Source organism: Rhea pennata, chromosome 3 (genome assembly GCF_028389875.1).
Source record: "Rhea pennata isolate bPtePen1 chromosome 3, bPtePen1.pri, whole genome shotgun sequence".
Taxonomy (NCBI): domain Eukaryota; kingdom Metazoa; phylum Chordata; class Aves; order Rheiformes; family Rheidae; genus Rhea; species Rhea pennata.
In genome coordinates this window covers 16,472,691-16,492,274 of record NC_084665.1, presented here as the reverse complement: position 1 = coordinate 16,492,274, position 19,584 = coordinate 16,472,691, and the positions used below count along the sequence as shown (strand labels likewise).

General features: G+C 37.0%; 1 protein-coding gene across 1 annotated transcript in view; it reads right to left on the bottom strand.

The window, feature by feature from the left end:
• LOC134138080 (neurexin-1-like) overlaps positions 1 to 17,820 on the bottom strand; it is a 72,016-nt gene extending 54,196 nt beyond the window's left edge. Inside the window, exon 1 of the mRNA XM_062571292.1 lies at positions 17,082 to 17,820. Coding sequence (XP_062427276.1) covers positions 17,082 to 17,820 — 739 coding nt within the window. The remainder of the gene's footprint in view (positions 1 to 17,081) is intronic.
• Positions 17,821 to 19,584: the final 1,764 nt, after the last annotated feature.

Here is a 19,584-nt window from a genome sequence, read left to right as displayed (position 1 = left end):
AACTCCTTGACCCAAAGAAACTGAAAAGAATATTCCCTTGCTTTCCATGGGTGTCTGAGGAGAATCATTTCACTGGTACTGTCTCTGAAAATTAGATCTTCATTTTAATTCAAATATAGATGAATGAATCATCTTATGCTCATAGGTTATTTTCAACAAGTAGCAGAACTACCAAAAAGTTAGAAACTTAGGAAAGTACTTTTCTTGTTTTTACTAGCTAATCAATCTATACTGTTCAAAACAGTCTTTATGTAACCAGGTATTAATGAAAATCACTATTTCTCCCCTTACACCTTTTTGCAAGCACAAAGCTTTACATTTTATGATATTTTGTAAACACTTTCTGCCAGAAAGCGCTAAAATCCTTCATACAATAGCAACAGCAAGTACTATTAAAGTGCAGTAGGCCTAAGAAAATGCTTTTCATCAACTGACATTTAACCCCTCAAAAAACAATCTTACATGCATTTTAGGTGGTTTTCAATTCACTTCCAAAAATATATCTTTGCTTTTGCTTGCAAACGTGACAATTAAGATTCCTTTATGGTATATCTGTTTAAAGACCCCTTTATAAACAAACATCATTTTACCCAAGTATATATTAATCTTTTTAATGGAGTTTGCTGTCATTTTATGTTGTCAGAAATAAATCACCATCTAGGCTGAAACAGGTTACACCAATAAGCCAGAGGAAGAAAAGAATATATATGAGTACATCAGAAACTTTGTTGACCTTAAAGAAATCTGGAATACCCTAAACTACAAATATCTATTTATTACTTATGCCCCAATGTTTGTACCTCAAGTACCGCTTAATATTGTTTGTAATACATACCATCTAGAACCCTAAGCTAGATCCACTTCTCCTGCTCTAGGTGATGGTAGACACAGAGCAAAACATGTAAAAGTAAAATATCTAAGACATAATGAAATAAAACAGGCAGGAAATGGGTAGAAGATAGTGAATACTATTATTAGCCTTATTTTATGGATGAAAAACTGTAGGAGAAATTAAATACTTCAGATATATAAGGAACTTGTATTAGAATTGTGAAAATAAAATAACAATTCCAAATTCCATTTCCAGTACTTAATTAATTCTCAGTCCTTCATCTCTCCTTTTTCCATTTTATGCTTCCAGATGTGTACCATTCATCTGATATAATCATTTCTGAAGGATCCATTTTTTCAAGAAGAAGAAATACCAAAGCTGAAACAAGGCTCTTTCATAGTAAGTTTTCCTTAACTACAGGAAATTGTACAAAAAGTAAAATCCAACCCCAAAACCCAAGAACCAAAGGTCACTACTATCACTAAAATGATTTTTCTGAAGGAATCCAACATTTCAGAGCAGAACAGCTAGATGTAGATTAAGCAGAGAAAAGTTCTTACCAAACAACATCCTGAACCATGAATTGTAGGATGACTTTGTGCACCTTTCAGGTATAATGAAGCAGATGACATCACATCCATTAACCAGTAATTTGCTTTAATATTACTGTGATACCTAAAAATATCTCTAGTATTTTTGTTACATTCTTCTCCTAATATTATTTATTTAGTTACTAATGATTTGTTTTAACAGTATTGCCAGTCTCTTATTTTATTACCAGTTGTTTGGGCTGATTTTTGTATAAAGCCAGAGAGAAAACCAAGGCATATCGAAACGTAGGTGAAATACTAAATACTAAGAAAAAAAAAAGTTTGAAATGTAGCAAAAGAAAGTCTTAAAAATATTTCTGAAAATTATGAAAAATTTCAGTACTGAGAGTTTAACAGTTTTCCAAAATCTGATTTAAATATGATGCCATCGATGCACAGAAAATGGAGGTTTTCTATTAAGACATAGTTTAAAAGAAATGTTAGGCATCATCTTTGGAGCCTTCCCTGTCTTTGAATACAGACTCCTTTAAACCAGGAAAAATATGTTCTAGATCACTGAAAGATCTTTTAAATAATTCCAACAATTTCCTTAAATAATTTTTCTGGACAGAATATTAATAAGCAACAGTGTTTTCAGGAATCGATCATAGCTATATAGATAGAAATTCAAACCAATGTAAGAGAAAGTGTAGTTGCATGTCCCATTCTGATATTTTTGAGCAGATGAAGAGGTTGGATCCTCTTATGCCGGTTCATGTTAAGTGTCAAAAATTCCTCTCCATTTGCCCCTTTGGATCAACTGGCATAACTGCATGAATAACTGTTTGATCCAAATGATACGTATTTAACAAAATCCTTCCCAGAAAATAATGTCTGTTTACCCAAACCACCCTACCAGGACCAAGCTACAGCACTAGTTTATTAAATACATGAATGTTATAAATGATCACAGAAGCTGTTTTTATGAGAAATGTACTCAGTGTGCATAGTAGATTAAATGCTAGTGACAATGTCAATACATTTAATTCCTGCTGATATCCTACAATCTCATAGTCCAATCTAACAGGTTAAGAAACTCTTGCATCGTTGTTCATATTCTATGTTTCAAAAGACAAAAAGTCTGCAGAGGAGTAATGCTGAGCTGGAGACATATTTTAAATGACAGTAAAATCAGATCGCATTAATTTATACCTCCTTTGCCGCTCAGCAAAAAACAGCCTTTAGGGACGTTATATAGGACTGCAGAGGCCTATGATTTGATTGTGACTGGTACTATTTTCCTGCAAAATTAAAGGTTGCCCAAAGAGAATAACATTGCAATTGTTTTATAGAAAATGCAACAAAGAGGTGAAAAAATAGTCATAAAATGAGCTTAAACAGAAATTATTTATATTTATATTATATTTATATGTCTGAAATTAAACTTACTAATATTTAGAAAACAACTGCATTTCTAAAGATGGGTCTAGTAAGACTACCCACCGGGTACAATCTTTATAAGTACATGAAAATATAAATAGTGGTGTCTTCAACTTTATAAATAAACATATTTTAACTGATTGTGCAATAATTCAGTACTTTAGCTTTTATCTGAGTATTTTTGAATGATGATTTTCAGACTATTGAACATTTTTCTTTTTACAACTTCTCTGTTCATTTTCATACACATAGTTCTGTTTAAATTAGTTTGAAAAATAAGCATGAATATCCCTGAAAATCCCATTAGGTGATTAAGTGTCATGGGCTAATATATAAAATATTCATATATTTGTAAACAGTCGTATTTTATTATTAAAATATATATGGTTATCTGCAACATACTTGTATGTATATTAATTTATACTGGGGATCAAGAACAGGAACTTATTCACGTAAGTAATCCAGTCAAACACAGTTGGACTATATGTGAATGAAGCAATTTTAAATAAATTTATTAGGCACTCTACTGTGACTTTCTTTTATCTTCTCCTTCAACTTTCCTTTATCTTTCCTTCAACTTCTTCTTTCCAAAATATTAATAGGATTTTATTTGCATGCTTAATAGTCAAAGTAGTATATAGGATAAGGTAGTGGTTACAAAATAGTAGTGATTATAAAAGAAAGGAGAAAAGGAAAAGGGAAATAAGTATTTTAAATCTTCATTATTTTTCATTTTGTTCACATTTTTAATTGTAAAATATTTACATCAACAGAGAAGTAAAGAAAGTATCAATTTCTAAAGAAGGAGATAACTAATAAAAGCTGTATTGCAAGTTCCTGGGATATTTATTAATGTCGTTCTTATAAAGACAGAAGCATCCTAAAAATGAAGGCTGGTCAGTTCAGAAAGTAATCCTGTGTTTCTGGCTCTTAGGTAGTATATAGTATATAGGCTATACTATTCATCCATTTAAAACTTTTACATAAAGAGTTTAAGAAACACTTCTAAGTAAAGCTTTTCAAAAGTAGATAGATTTGCAAATACAACGTTTGCATTTTATTAAAGAATGAAATGGATCTCTCATAGGTCAACTCAATTCATTTCTTGTCAAAAATGGTTCTGAAATGTACAGAAACAATTTGTATATTCTTTATATTTTGCTTGATTTCCTTCTTTATAAGGCACACATTACAGAAGAAGATCACTTATGCTAATTAAAGAAAATTGAGAGGGACTCAGTTATAGTAAGGCAGTCCACTATTCTTTCAGCCTTAAAAACATATATTTGATTCAGTCACAAAAAAATAGCTCAACTGAAAAATTGGCATTTATGTTAGCAGCAATATCTCCCCAAGGGAACTTTAAGTAAGTTTCATTTCCATTCTGATTCCTTTTGACTTTAGTCATATTTTGAAGCAGAAACCGTTTAAGGAGGAATGATTTGATTTTCAGGGTTAAGCCTTCTGCCAAACCTTTGAAAACATGCCAGAATGTGTTCAAGTCGCAAACTTTCTTGAAAAATCCCAGTTTGTACAGAGTTCATGGAGATGTCTTGGATTTTATCAGTAAATTCCTGAAAGATTGCTTGGACTGTGCATACTTTTAACTTGAGCCTGAGCAGGCTATTCCTATTATGAGAAACCAGATTGCTGCAGCCTGTGCTGGGTCCAGCCACCCCTTTCTGGAGCAGGAAACCTGTCGATCCATCAGTAACATCCCTGCTGAGAACAGACACTATGAAAGGAGGCTTTTTGATTAAAATGCAAAGAAGAAAATGGCTGGGCCTGAGATGTAAGAGTGAGAGTAGAGTTTTAAAAACCTAAAAAAATATATATACTATATATATATACACACACACACACACACATATTTTACTACATTGAAAGAACATTCTTCAGGTTGCAAAGTCAATCACCCCAAAATAGCATATCTGACAAATAAAGCTTTCTATGTAACTTAAATCCATTCTCTGTACTCACATGCATTATGATACAGCTTTTAATTACACCATTTAAAGCAATTGTCTCCAGAGGGTCCCTAACGGGATCTGTACACAGATCTTGGCAATAAGTAATGACTGAGCAATGACGAAACCTGTTGTGCCTGTGAACTGTACGCCTGACGCTGCGATAGAAGAGTCCTTGCCCAACAGCCGCGGGGTTGTACCTCACCGCACAGACAGCTGAGCGCTGCCATGCAGAAATACGTTCCATCCTCTCCTCAGCTGTAATCGTCCCACACGATTTTGTTCAGGGTTTTAAAGCCAGGCATTTTCTGAGCGAGCTCATTTTCTGCGCTTTGCAGGGCATTTGCATTTTCTGGGTGCCTATCTTACTGGATATCCCAGCAGATGCAGTGCCTATGGAAACCGCGCTTTGAAGTTATAGTGTACGTATAGCACATGTGAAGTACTTGGAAAATCGTCACGCTGTTTACTCAAAATTACAATGTCTTTTGCCTCACTTCTTCTCTACAAGTAGAATAATAGCATCTGTCATCTTTCATTGGGTACTGTGTATTTTTTAATACTTGTACAGTAGTTCAGACAGTATACTTATGAGAACTACAGAAAAACCCAGGGAAAAATTAATAATTTCTCTTCAGAGCTAGTTTGAATACAGACAATAAATAAGGCTCAGGGCTATACACTGAACAGCAAAGAGAAAAAAAATTGAAGAAATTATTATTATTACCCAGTCTATGCACTAAATGAGGCAGAAGGCTTGTGGAAAAAGTGGTATACGATCATGTAATTAAAGACTGTTTCATCATGGGTGCCCACAAAGGGATTAAATTAAAGCTATACAGTATTCTTTGTCCTGACAGTTCATAGCTTTACTTCACAAACTTAATAAAATTCTGAAAACACAGATTTTTGAGTGTAATATATTCTTATGTGTTAGACTGATATGAGTTAGGTTGATTAGACAAGAAGAAAACTGGCCCTACTGAGCACCAGTTTAAAAATCTGTGCACCAAATGGGTACCTAAGATAATGAAAAGGAGCGTGAAGATTGATTCAAACATGTAAATGAAAGAACAGCCTATTTTGAAACAACAAGCACTTTAATACAGGATAAGTCATCTCAGCAATGGTGGAAAGTGGGACTAAAGTATGAGATTTTTTTTAGTCACTAATTCGTATTTTAAAGAGCAAATTGCATTGCCAGTCTCTATGATATCTGCACAAATATGGACAAATTAAAAAGAATGGAATAAGTAATTACTAGTACCACATATGTGTGTAAATCAAGCTAGAAAAGCTTTCTAACAGTCATTTTTGAGTTGGCAAAATGTTTCTATGCATCTGAATGACAAACGAAATCTCTAAAAAGATCACAGAGTAATACTATATAGTAATGGGCAAGGTTAATCCTGTTTGGACATTGCAGTTGTTTCAAGAGGTCTTGTGTTTTTATATTAACATAATTGAAACTTTTTTTTTAATGGCTAGAGGAGCTGATTTGGTCTTACTCTTATTTTACATGTGTTAACTTTTAGAGGCATCAATCCTGATTTACACAAATATGGAAGTCTATTAGTCCAGTACCTGGAGTAATGATTTTACTCTGTTAACTGATTAAGAGATTCTGAATATGACAAACCTACAGCAGTATTTTAGAAATATTGTCCATAACAATATATATGATTTCTAAAGAAGTCTGTATTTTCCATCAAACATTAGTTAATTAATTCCTGTTAAGTCTCAGCACCTTTCTACATTCTCTGAATGATCCAAAGCTCAATTGAAGTCACTGAGAGTTCAAGCTGAGCAAGAACCAAGTTTCCAAGAGACATTTATATACTTTTTTTCACAACTTCAAAAGTAAAGCTAAGAAGGAGCAAAGCTGAATAACAACAAAATTTGCTCTCCGTTCACCTTTAAATATTTAGGATTTCCAAGGAGTAATGAGCCCATATGAAAGTGTAATATCAAAATAACTACATATTAGTAAGTTCTTAGAAAAAACTTATAGTTCTTATAGTTAGATTATATATATATAGTTCTTATATATATAGAATATATATATAGTTATTTTATATATATATAGTTCTTCTATATAGATATATATAGTTCTTATAGTTAGATATATCTCTATGATAATAGATACAGAACCGCTGACTGCTTTTTGTTATTTGTCACATAAATGTGAATAAAACAGAGACAAGTTTCACGTTTAAACACATGAAACAAAAAAAGATGGAAGTCACCACTCAGTGAATGCAGCCTTAATTCTGAATTCCTGTCATGAATTCCTGAATGTAGCCTTAATTCTGAATTCCTTAATTCTGAATTCCTGTCATGCCCTCTACATATACTGTTATTTTTATACTTTCATTAGACATGTTTGTGTTTTTTCAGTATGGGAAAAATTGGAAGGAAATTTTATTCACTTGCATTACTGTAAATATTTTTGTGTTCCCAGATTTACCAGGTCCACCAGTATGACTCATGTGTTGCAGTGGGATAATATGTAATGGAATACTGGTCATTTTTAACTCATCAACTTGAATGATGGAGATATTTTTAATGTATATTTGACAGAAAAAAAAAAGACTCTAGTGGTATTTCAAACAACAAAACAGGATTCAGCCTCTGATAAGAACATAGACAAAACCCCTCAATACTAAAAATTTTCAAATATTAAAAACGTGATTGTCAGAGCATCTGCATGAACAAGTCAAAACTTAAATCACTTTTCTCTGTCATTGGGAATTTCTTAGTTTTTTAGACACAATGTGAAATTTTTTTCTCATAATTTTGAAACTGATGCATGATTTCTTTAATTTTGGAATTTCAAAAGTTTTAATGAAGAAAACAAAAAATAAAACCAGTATTGTACAGCTCTAGTGTATGGCTGCCTATAATGCCAGTCCCAGCTGTTTAACAGCCATATATGTACAAGCATAACATCAGGGCTCTGCAACTAAATTCATCGCAGCATCTCCTCCAAATGTTCTGGAGCAAGAGGAGAGACAAAAAGGCAAAACAGAAAGTCCTAGAAATTACCACAACTGAGTTAGCTGATGGAAAGCAGATTGCAGTTTTGGCCAAGAAGGAATTATATTCAAATCACGTTGTCTTTCTGATAAACTACTAGGAAAACATAGGTGTTTCCCTTATAACACCTTAAGCAGGAATGTTTTTTGCATGAATATAAGATCTGTCTTCAGAATTCTTCAGTAAATGTTGAACCAAACAAGACAGATCTTCTTTTTGTCTAATGCTGAAAGACAGTCCGCAGTTTATCTCTGCAAAAATGTACGTTCTAAAAGCATGTTCTTTGCAAAGTAATAGTATCACAGAAATTATTTTTCTGCAATAAGCATCACAGAAAACAAACTTCACAGAGATTCAGTCCCAGGGAAGTACAGCAACATCTGTCTGGTGAGAATATAGCAGGAGGGCATTATGCAGTTCTTAGAAAATCTTAGGTGGCCAACGCAAAGAAGTATTTTCTTGTATGGCTGCACAATAGTATTAAAACTTAAATGACATACAGCTATTGGTTTCTATCATCCATTTTCACCTCTCTCTCCTCTGAGGAGCTAAAATGGGGAAAAAAAAACAGATTCAAAAAGAAACAGAGCTAATAATAACAATGTCAGTACTAGCATTTCTGGAAACTTCATGAAGAAATGCCACTGCTTTTCTACAGTATGATATCATGCAAAGCAACCTTCCAGCCCATTATAGATACTCATCTGATATTCAGTGTACTTAAACAGAGCAGTGTATATGGATGAGAAGAAGCAGCAATCCCTCTCACTACCCTCTCCTCCTCATGTCTCCCGGACCTTCTAGGTCAAGAGCCTGATCTTACAAATAAGTCAATTGCTGCGTAAGAGAATTCAAAAATTTTTTGTATTATTTTTACTGATTCCAAATTATTCAGTTAGGAAAGAGAGCACCTTTCCTGAAAAGACTGTAGAGCATTTATTTTACTAGAATTAGGGTCTGAGTGTCACATTTTATTAATAATGGATATTATCTTTGCATCATAAAGCTGTAACTGATCATAAAGCAAAGTACTTTTCATCATAATTGTCCTCTAGACACCCATCGTACAAATGCTGACGTGTTTGTACGGATATTTCTGCTGTCACCTTTGGGAATAGATGAAGAATCACGATAAGCTTCCAAAGAAATTTACAATATTGAGTACAGTTCCTTACCACATGTCTTATCGCTAATTATGTGATTTTCTACACGTCTTTAAAAAAGTAGGTATATATAATTTATAAAAAATATGTATAATCTTTTCCTAATGGAAATACTTCCTTTCATGCAAGTATCATTTTTACATCTTTTGTTAAAACTGAAAAGCATAGAAAGGAAAGTAAATCAAACTGAAGGTCATTCTGTATCAGCCATGAAGATGTGATTCTGAAACTTTGGAACTGAGACCCATATCTACAAGCGCATAGCATAATGTCAGTGATCTCCATAAAAGCAGTACGTGTTCTCTTAATTACGAGAAGATATCACTGTGAGAAGAGTAAGTCTGGTTCATCTGCCTTTAAACAACAAGACCTTTCTTTAAATGAAATCACCAAAAAGTCAGATCTTTTCATTTTAAGATCTTGTGCATTGTGCTACAGATTAAAAGCAATCTGTGACTTATACACCCACATAGCATTGTAGATACATAACACCTACACAGGCAAAATATGCTGTTTTACAATTTGCAGTGGCAGCAACTGCAAAAACGATTCTATTGAATACACCTCCCACTTTTTAGTAAAACAAAATTTTCCCTCAGATTATACGGTCTCATAAATGTAAAACAAAATTAGTCACATAACTTTACTCACATAGTATGGCTCGTAAGAATGCATTAAATTAAAAAAAAAGATGACGACGACGACGCTTAAATATCTGAATATAAGTCTTTTCTCTATATATGTTCCCAGATGAATACTACAGTCAGAATCAGCAGGTTATTTAATTCGCCCTAGATCTTCTCTGCCTTCATACTCCCACTCAAATAATAAGTTTGGAATCAGCAGGTTATTAGGTTTGCCCTAATTCTAAACTTGAATCAATGGGACTTCAAATTGATTCCAAAGGAAAATGAAAACAGAATTTGGTTTTGTTTTGCCATCTATGAGATGTCAAATTTGCTGCTTATTAAGACTTAACAAAACAGTTCCAGGTTGCTAAACAACTCCATAAAATTACAGAAATTTAAAATCCTACTATACAGTCCTGTTTTTACAGAAAGCTGCCAGCATACTCCGCCTCTTATTTTGTTGTAAGCTCAAACAAGGCTTGGGCTGCCTTCCCCTTTCCCCCAAATTTCTCATCCAATAGCAAAGAGTATCCAAAAGCAACATAGTATTTCAATAAATATCATGTTGAAAATGGTCTGATCATTAAGTATAGCTAGAGCTCTCCACTGTCCTCAGACTTTAGATCTTTGATCCTTTTCTAGTAATGAGAGTGACTTTTGTACAGGTGCCGTAACATTGCAAAGGACAGGGTCTGTTATAACCACGAGAAGAGCTGAATTGTCAAGGGAAATCTGTTTGGCACTGGCATCTTACATCATTTCCAGTATCTAGACAGATTAATAGAATGTATGAAACTGTAGGCCAGTTTTGCACGGGAAAAAAAGCAATATTCTGAGTACTCTGGTATGGATAGATAGGCAGTAGGAGTGATGGCAACCTCAAAGTGGGCTGATAAGTATCAGTTCAGTAGACTGAAGAGGATGTACTATGGTAGAGATTGACTACACAGTGGAGAGCCTAATGGAAATTCTGATCTTTTCTGGCTGACAGCCAGGAAGAAAATCCTCCCAAAACTCCTGTATGGAGTGTCACTAATTTAACTGTACGGATGGAAAAAACAAACAAGAAATGGTGTGAACTGACTTGCGTCACAGAGAAATCAATGTCATTTCAAAATCATGTGCTTTCCTACTTCGTTCATTGCCATGGGTATTTAGTGCACTGCAGCGCTCATCTGTTCTACCGAGTACTCCAAGGTCCAAGAGAATGGCAGGACGCCAGCATGAACCCACGACATATAACTGCTTTTTAGTTTGGCAGAGGAGAATCCATAGCTCTGAAAGAGCGACTTTGCCATCTGTAACTACAGTCTAGCTAGAAAAGTCAGACACCATCACCAGAGTATAGAAGGAGAAAGTGTCAGTCGGGAGAAAGAAAGTCTCATCTTTGTGGAGCACTGAATTATTTAGTAAAAGATTAAATGATGATCCCAGAAGAGAATAACTAGATTAACCAGTAGAATAACTTTAATAAGGTATTAGAGACAACATGTAGCCTCATTTTTTGCCAGTTAATTCTATATATTTGTCACTTTCTAACAAATAATTTCTAGAAGTAATGTTACTTCAGTCTTCGCAATTTACTCCTTAGGTGCAACATGGTACACAGCACTTCAGTATGCCCTTCACTATTCTGTAAAACCATGCTTTTATAAAGGTATACAATTTTCAACTAAAGTGCAGTAAACCAGAAAAGTATTTTTCCAGAAGCTGGCATAGTTTCATGTTTTATGAATATAACACCAAGCTTTCTGGAAGACAAAACATCGCATTAATTTCAACAAAAGTATGATAAACTCTTTTGTTTTTAAATCACCAGACAATTTTGATATGTTTATAAAAAGAAGCATTAACACTTAGAGATGCGTATGTTAAAGTTACCTTCAGCTTCAAGTTATTTCTGTAAAGAACTGTTTTTACTTCCTAGTTTGTTTCCCCATTCCCATCTATCAGGTCAGTAATGATGATGGGATAAAATTATACGTTCTGTAATCTAAATGTTTTCCCCACAACTCCTTGGCTAAGCATCTATAGTAAAAGGATTTCTAGGAAACCTTCCATTTAAGTGGTAGCCAACCTGCAGCTGAGAAAAGATCAACTGTATTTGGTCCAAAATGGCTGTAAGCCTTGAAATGTAATTACATTAAAATATAAATAATTTCATTATATAATTTTGAAATTTTGACTATATGACCAATCTAACACAAGCTTGGAGGCTGTTAGAAGTAAATTCTAGCATATTAGCCTCCTATAATTTGCTAGGTAGGATCAAACTTGGCAGTGGCCTTGCATCTTAGCAAAGCGAAGCAACCTCACTATGTAAAACACTACTGATCTGGGGTACTAAGATGAATGCTACACGCGTAAGTGGTCTTTTGGAAGTATTTCAGTATCAGTATTTTGAAAAGATTAGCAGTGTTCAACAAGTAGCCTTCTTAGAAGTTAATACAAAACAGACTGTCACTTCCTAACTACCACTGACATAGTAGTTAAATTGCTGTGATTTCACATGAGAGGCAGATACTCAAATCAATATCTTATAATGCAAAATCCTGGCAAACAAAATAATGTATCAATTGCATTAGGAAAATGAAGCACAATTCAGCTTTAAACTGACATGAAGTTTCTGTTTACATACAACTGAATGTAAGGGGCACTGATTTAAAACATTTTGCGAGACTCTGGGATTATTTGACTATCTGCCATAGAAGTTCTACCCTGCCAAAAAACTCCACTATTTAAAAAATATTAAATAATAATAAAGCTTTTTTACTAAAACTAAATTGAATCATCATGTAAATACAACAGAATCTTAGCACAATCTCTAGTGGATTTTTATCCCTCCTCCTAAGTCAACATCACCCCAGTGGCCATTGGCAGTGATAAAGAATTCAGCATGCAGAACAAATACAAATCATGCAATAGAGATGAATATTGTAGACAAAGAATCTGAAGTGTAAATCAAAAGGAAGGTTTTGCTCACAGTATTTGTTATCCCATACTATATTTACCTAACTATTCAAGAATGATAAAAACAAGGGGTTTTATCCCCTTTTTATTTTTACTCTTGTAAAACTGACTATGTGCAATGACTTCAGTGGCATTGCTCTGCAGACAAGCATGTATCTCACAAAAGATAATTAATGTCAAAATATGTTCATATGTTTTATCCAAGGCATGAAAGAATTGAAAGAATTAAAACATGAAAAATATCCAAAAACACAAATATTGAATGACTTTTTAAAAAGTTAACATGAAGAAGAAAATGTGCACAACAAAGATTTACGCAATATATTCAGAACCCAAACACACACATTAAATGCTGGCTAGCCTAAGACATTTGGAATTTGCTTCCTTAAAAAATCATTTTCACAGTTCAGACCATTGCTGGAATCAACGACAGAATATCTGAAAAGGAGGGATATCTCTTACAGAGAACAGCTGCATGACCAGTCCTCATTTTTTCCACGAAACAGAAATTCATTAGGATAGTTAAATATGTTCTAAACAGGAAGCCTTTGAATTCATAGAATAATTACCTCTAGTGGTCACTGCAAACAGGTAATATTGAGGTATAAAGGCCAGCAATATTTTATAAGGATAAAACTTGCTGTATGTAATTTTTTCTAACAGTTACAGATACAGAAAAGCATAAGGGCATGAAGTGACAAGAAGCTAGGCTCAGTGAGAAACTTCGCCCAAATCAAAATGTATTACTTGGTTTTTATTTTCTCTTTCAGATGTATCTGACTATTTCTAAGACAGAACATTGGACAAGATTTTTTTTATATATATAAATGTAGATGAAGAAAATTATATGTGTACATTCTGTCTAAAGCCAGGGGGTCACTATTTTATTAGTGTAATTTAATACTTAAAAAGTTTTTTTATTCTGAAATTTTAACATAAGGAGAAAAATGGGAAGAGAAATATGAAGCCTCACTGATATTAACTGAGTATTTTCCTTTCTTTTCTTTTCTTTCTAGAACCATGACTTACTTTACTAAAAGGGTAGATTTTAATGATTGGTCTTTTTAATGAACAGTTCACTCTATTGTAAAATCAAATCATATCCATTTCATTCATTTCAAGGAATAATATCATTTTCATTGAATATAAGATTGTGATGGTTGTAAAAAAATTATCAGAAAATTGATATGTTAATCAGGGCATATTTCAATGCAAGTCATATTTCTAACAAAATGTATTAAGATTTTGTATATTTTTTTCCTTCTACTAAGCCACTATTATCATTTGAAATAATATTCCCTTGCATGGTTCAGGACTACGCAGATTTTACTTCCTCCTTTAGAAGACTGTCTTGTACTTGTACTGTCTTATACTGTCTTATAGTGTCATTATTCATAAACATATAGACTAACAGACAAAAACTGCTAGGGATGATATTTTTCTATGCTATGGATTGCACATCCTTTGATACCCAAGCAAAACTCCTGTCCTTTTTCTGTAATTCATCCCAAAGCTCCCATTGAAGAGAGTGTAGATTCCGCTGAAACAAATAGCATGACTGAACACCATACATCTGTTTTTTTGGTAGCTTAACTTGTTTTTACACTGGTGTAATTCAGATAATGTAAATGAAGCCACTCCTGATTTAGACAAGTACAGGGAAATTTAAGCCTACTGGGAATAACTTATATTCTTATGGATTTTTCAAAGTAACACTAGGTGAAGTAATTTTATTATTATAAGAAAACTTTTTTTCAGGAAAAACTATAGACATTTTATAAGGTGCACATCTGAAAAAAACAGATTTTTTTTCAAGAAAATAAAATAAATGCTGTGAAAAATTGCATCCTAAGGCTTAAAATAGTGACTCTTTAAATTAGTTATTTATAATCTCTTAAATGTGCAAGTCAGGATAGAAAATTTTGGAAATATTATTATTATATCACTATTGCTTTCTAACATCCTTATTATACTATGCAACTCTGTGTTTTGTCAAATTGTAGAGATGCAGAAGGGTCAAAGGACCAAATCAAAACTAAAAAAAAAAAATCTCCAAGGAGAATAGAATTTAATGACTATTTTTTCACCAGGAAAAAAGATATATAAAAAAGAATATAATTTGAGATTAAAATGTAAGGTTTGGGGATTTTTTCACATCTAAACCATTTCTAGTCAAAAAGCAAAGCAAGACAAAGACTGGAAACTCAGAACTGACTTCCCCAGCTCATCGCAGTCCAAGATTTCGATCTTCCTTTTCCAGGAATGGCAAACTCCCTCTGAAGCTAGTGGGAAATTTACACCTTCCGGGAACAAAAGATCAAAACTTAACAGCATAATTTCTATGTTAACTACAAGGAATTAAATGTAAATAGCCAAGGATTATTTCTTGGCAGACATAATAGTTTTACTTGTCCCTTTGCCTTTTCTATTTCTTAGAAGATTAAATCATTATTTACAAACTAGTTCAATATCTTTGTAGCACATATGAGTAGCTACTAATCCCTTCATCAAAACCTGACTGATCTGACTTTCAGTTATTACCTTTTCTCAATCAATAAACATAAACTGTAGGCCTAGTCCCAATCATATTCTGATCAGTGGAAATGCCTTCCATTTCTAATGAAATCAGAATTTGGATATTTTACGATCCTTTGTTGAAAAGGTACAATAAAATTATATGTCTTGCTATTATTTTATAAGGCTTCTTCATGGACAAAAGACATGTGAGGATCTAATCTCGATCCTGCTGAGGTCAATTATAAAACTACTAGTGTTTGAATGAAGCCCAGATATTAGCCTAATTTAGGAGATTCTAAGCATTATTTTGAATGTCATCTTCTTGTAAATTCTAACAGAAACTATATTTATATGTGTGTATAGACATACATAAAATATATAATTTCATTACCATTCAATCATAAAAATTCCTTTAAAATAGCTATTAATCTTATTATTATTTAAAGATAAGATTTCCTTTTACACTTCATTTTATATACAATTATATAAACTGTTTCATATAAATAGTACACTTTCAAAAATCACTTTAAATAAATAAATTATGATTTAATATACCATATATATTAAGGCAAAATAATGTATTAATGACCACTGTTACTTTATCTAAACTGTTACAACTCATAATTCTCTTTTTGGTTTATAGTAGGGCCTAACTCAAAGATATTAAAACACCTCAGTATTTTACATACTCTTATGTATTATGTAGTACCACATATTAAAATTTTACATTCAAGTAAATATGATCTTAGGCAACTACCTAAGATATTTCATCTTACCATTTATTGGACTGCTTTCTATTGAAGGGTAAGTTTATTATTTTCTGAAACTACCATTTGTTCTCTCTTTATCAGAAACCTATTTAAAAATGTGATTTTTTTTTAACAAATGGCAGATGAAAGCTAAACAGCTGAAAAAGTAAACAGAATGCAGAATGACTGTAGTGTTTGAGTATTGACACTAAGGACAGAAGGTGTTACATAATAAAGCACAGTCACAAACGATGTTTCCTTTTATATAGCGAGTAAATTTGATAGAAATGAGAAAGGCAAATTATTCAGCCATAAATATCATTCAGCCACTCAGTGAGGATAGTCACTTGGCCGATGTATCACCTTTTTTCTATCTGCACCTTTACAGTTTACACTTAGGTCTCAATTTCTGCTGTGGAGATTATTATTTCCTCGATATATTTTGCCTTCTTTCATTCATACACCTTAAAAATCTGTTCCGGGCACATAACATACGTGCTCTTCTACGCTTAAGTAGCTGCAAGCAGCGGCACATTTACCAGCAAAACAATAAAAAAGGTCCTACATGCATCTGCAAAGTAATGTTCCCACTCCTCCCAGTCGCCAAGCACAAGGGGGGTGGGGGGCACTAAACACGGACCAGATTTTACTCGGTGATTTATTTGGAGATGGGATTCGGGAAAGGGCTGTTTTTCTAAACTCTCCCTTCCTCGGTATCACTGCTCGGCAGTCTGGTGGTCTTGGAGCGTATGCTCCCCCCTTCCCTTTTCCACTCTGCCTGCGTGACGGGCGCTGTAGATCGCCGAATCCATCGTGAAGCGCCATCGTTCACATCGGGGGGAAACCGCAGTCCTCTCCTTAATCCCGCTCCCCCCCAGCAGCAACTAAGCAATTCGCAAATTAATCACTGGTTTTATTGGCGTAACCGAGGCAAACGTCAGGCCCGCCTGGGCCCTGGGCCTCCCCTGCCCTAAACGGACGTGAGCCCAGAGCCCCCCTGCACGTCCACCATTAAAACTGCCCCCGCCATCGCTCCCCCCTTCCCAAAACGAATTGCCGCTCGCTAGCAGCGTGCCCTCGCCGCCCTGCCGTGGGGCCCGAACCACATCCTCCTCCTCCTCGCCGGCAGCCTCGCGGCGCGGGGCCGGGGCGGGATGGCGGAGCAGGCAGCGGCTCCGAGGGCCGAGAGCGGGCGCAGCCCCTCGGCAGGGGCGGGCAGCGCGAGGGCACGCGGAAGGGGCGCCTTACCTTCGCTGCAGTCCTTGCCGCGAAAGCCCGTCCGGGAGCAGTCGCAGACGGCCTCGTCGTTGAGCACCGAGCAGACGCCGCCGTTGCGGCAGACGTCCTCGCGGGCGCACAGGCGGCTCTGCTCGTCGTCCAGCCGCACCTCCTGGCTCTCCACGGGCGACGCCTGCGTGTAGTTGACTCTGACGTCCGTTATCCAGCCCTTGAAGGGCTCCCGGTCCTTCACGGAGGACAGCGTCAGCTTGAGCGTGGCCGACCGCAGCTCCGGCGGGAGCCCGCCGAGGAAGAGGCCGCTGAACACGGTCATGTCCCGCCGCTTGGACTTCACCTCCACCCACTTGGCCTCGGCCTGGTCGATGATGAGCGTCGTGTTCTTGAAATGGCGGCGGATGACCACGGCGTGCCAGCGGTTGTCGTTCACCAGCGTGTCGGACAGCAGCGTGGCCGGCTCGGCGCAGAAGATGGAGAAGCTGAGCTGGAGCCGCCCGCCCCGGGTGAGGATGAGCTCCAGGAAGTCGCAGAAGCCCTCGTCGTCGAAGTAGAGCACCAGGCCGCTGGCGCTGCGTGTCTTCATGTTGAAGCTCATCTCGCTCTCGCAGCAGGCGTTCCACTTGGGGAAGCGGGTCCACTGGCCCTCGGCGCCCGGGAACTCCAGCCCGCTGCCCAGCTCGGCCCAGCAGCCCAGCAGCAGGGCCAGCCAGAGCAGCAGGCAGCCCCCGCGCCGCACCAGCGCCGCCCCCATCCTGCGCGGCCGGGGGCGGGCGAGCGGGGCGGCCGGGCCGGCGGGGGGCGGCGCGGGGGCCCCGGGGGCCGACAGGGTAAAATCTTGACGGGCGCCGCTCGCCCGCCGCCGCTGCCGCTGCCGCCGGGGAGGCTGAGGGGCCGCCTGCCCCGGCCCGATGGGCGGGCGGGCGAGGGGCCGCCGGAGGAAGGCGCCGGCCGGCGGGCTCACTGCTGGGCCCTGCGTCTGGCGGCGGGTGAGTCGGCAGAAATTTTACTCGAAGCCCACATCACCAAGGCGGGAGGAAAACGCGGCGCAAGGCGGGACCCAACTCTTCTCCCAGCGGATCCACGAGCTCGGCAAGGCTGTAGCGATATCCCCAGTGCGTGCGGCGCGCGCCCGCGCTCCCGCCGGCTTTACATCCCAGCCGCCGGCCGTAGTTTCCCAGGAAGCCAATTACGAATCCCAGCGCTGCCTTCCTGGGACAGGTCCTCCTGCCAGCTCAGGGACGGCCTGCCATGGTGCTGGAGCAGCGTCAGCAGGCAACAGGACTCATCGCTCACCGTTTCCTGAGCTGCCTCAATCCCAACGGGGTTGAAACCCAGAAGCTGTCAAACAGCCGAGTGGCTACTTGACATGCAAAGCCTGACAGCTCCTCTTCTCCTTGCTTGCAAAAGGCCAAAACCAAGATCCAGGGCTTGGATTTCCTGTATTTGTTTTTGTTTTTAATCTGCAAGGAATTGAAACAAAATAATAAGGCACCACATCTACTAACAAGTTAAATCATAAAAGTGAGCAATAGTACGCATTTATGATTAATTCTTCCTTTGAACTGTAGTTCAACATCAGGCAAATAAACTGCTGCTGCAATTTTGGAATTACTGAGAAATCATAACATCTTGCAGTGCCAAACTTAAATCTTAACGTATATGCTTACACTAGATTACATTTTTATGGTATGATCTATACATAAACTACTTACCCTTCCAAAACTTTCAAATATTTTAGTAGCATATTTTAATATTATATGACGGATGTTAAAGAGAAAAGGGCCCTGAAAAGATGTTGTTCATTCTGCTTTTTATTTCATTTTATTTATAGCAATATCAGTGCCGGTGAAACTACAAGGTCCTGTTAACGCAGATGATGCTACTAAGCCTGGTTCTAGTTCTTTCTAATACAGCTAAAAAACATATAAGGTGGACTGAGCTCCCTGCAAGGACCGGCAGGCTTAGCCGTACGTGGCATACCTGCTGGTTTATTTTCATGGGGTGAGCGAGAATTGCAGTGGTTTCTTAGAAAGCTTTTTGAAAATTCCAAACTGTATTCTTCTCTGCCACCTGGTTTCTTTTGCTGCTGAAATTCTCTGTTATGGCTGGGAAGATCCAATTCAAGTCAGCTCTGATGCTGACATTGTTCACAATGCAGATCAGCTGATCCCAGGTGTTAGTCCTCTGAGTGTGGTGCAGTATTGCATGTATGTATACTTAGTTGCCCTTATTTAAGAGGACAACTCCCCATTTAAAAATAATATATATGCCACAGTTCACTATGTTCCTTTGAAGAGGTCTCTGCATCCAAAGCATTTCTGCACAGCTTAAAGGCTCTCCTCGACCCTTTTCTTCCCCAGAGTCCTTATACCTTTTCTGGAAGGTGTGGATTAGCGGATCTCTTCTGACGGAGGAGAATATCTGACACCTCCCTCACCCATTGCTTCCCCTTCACCTTCCTCCTGCCTGTTAGCCAGCAGCACTTAGGCAGAATATCATGTCCAAAGCTGCTGCC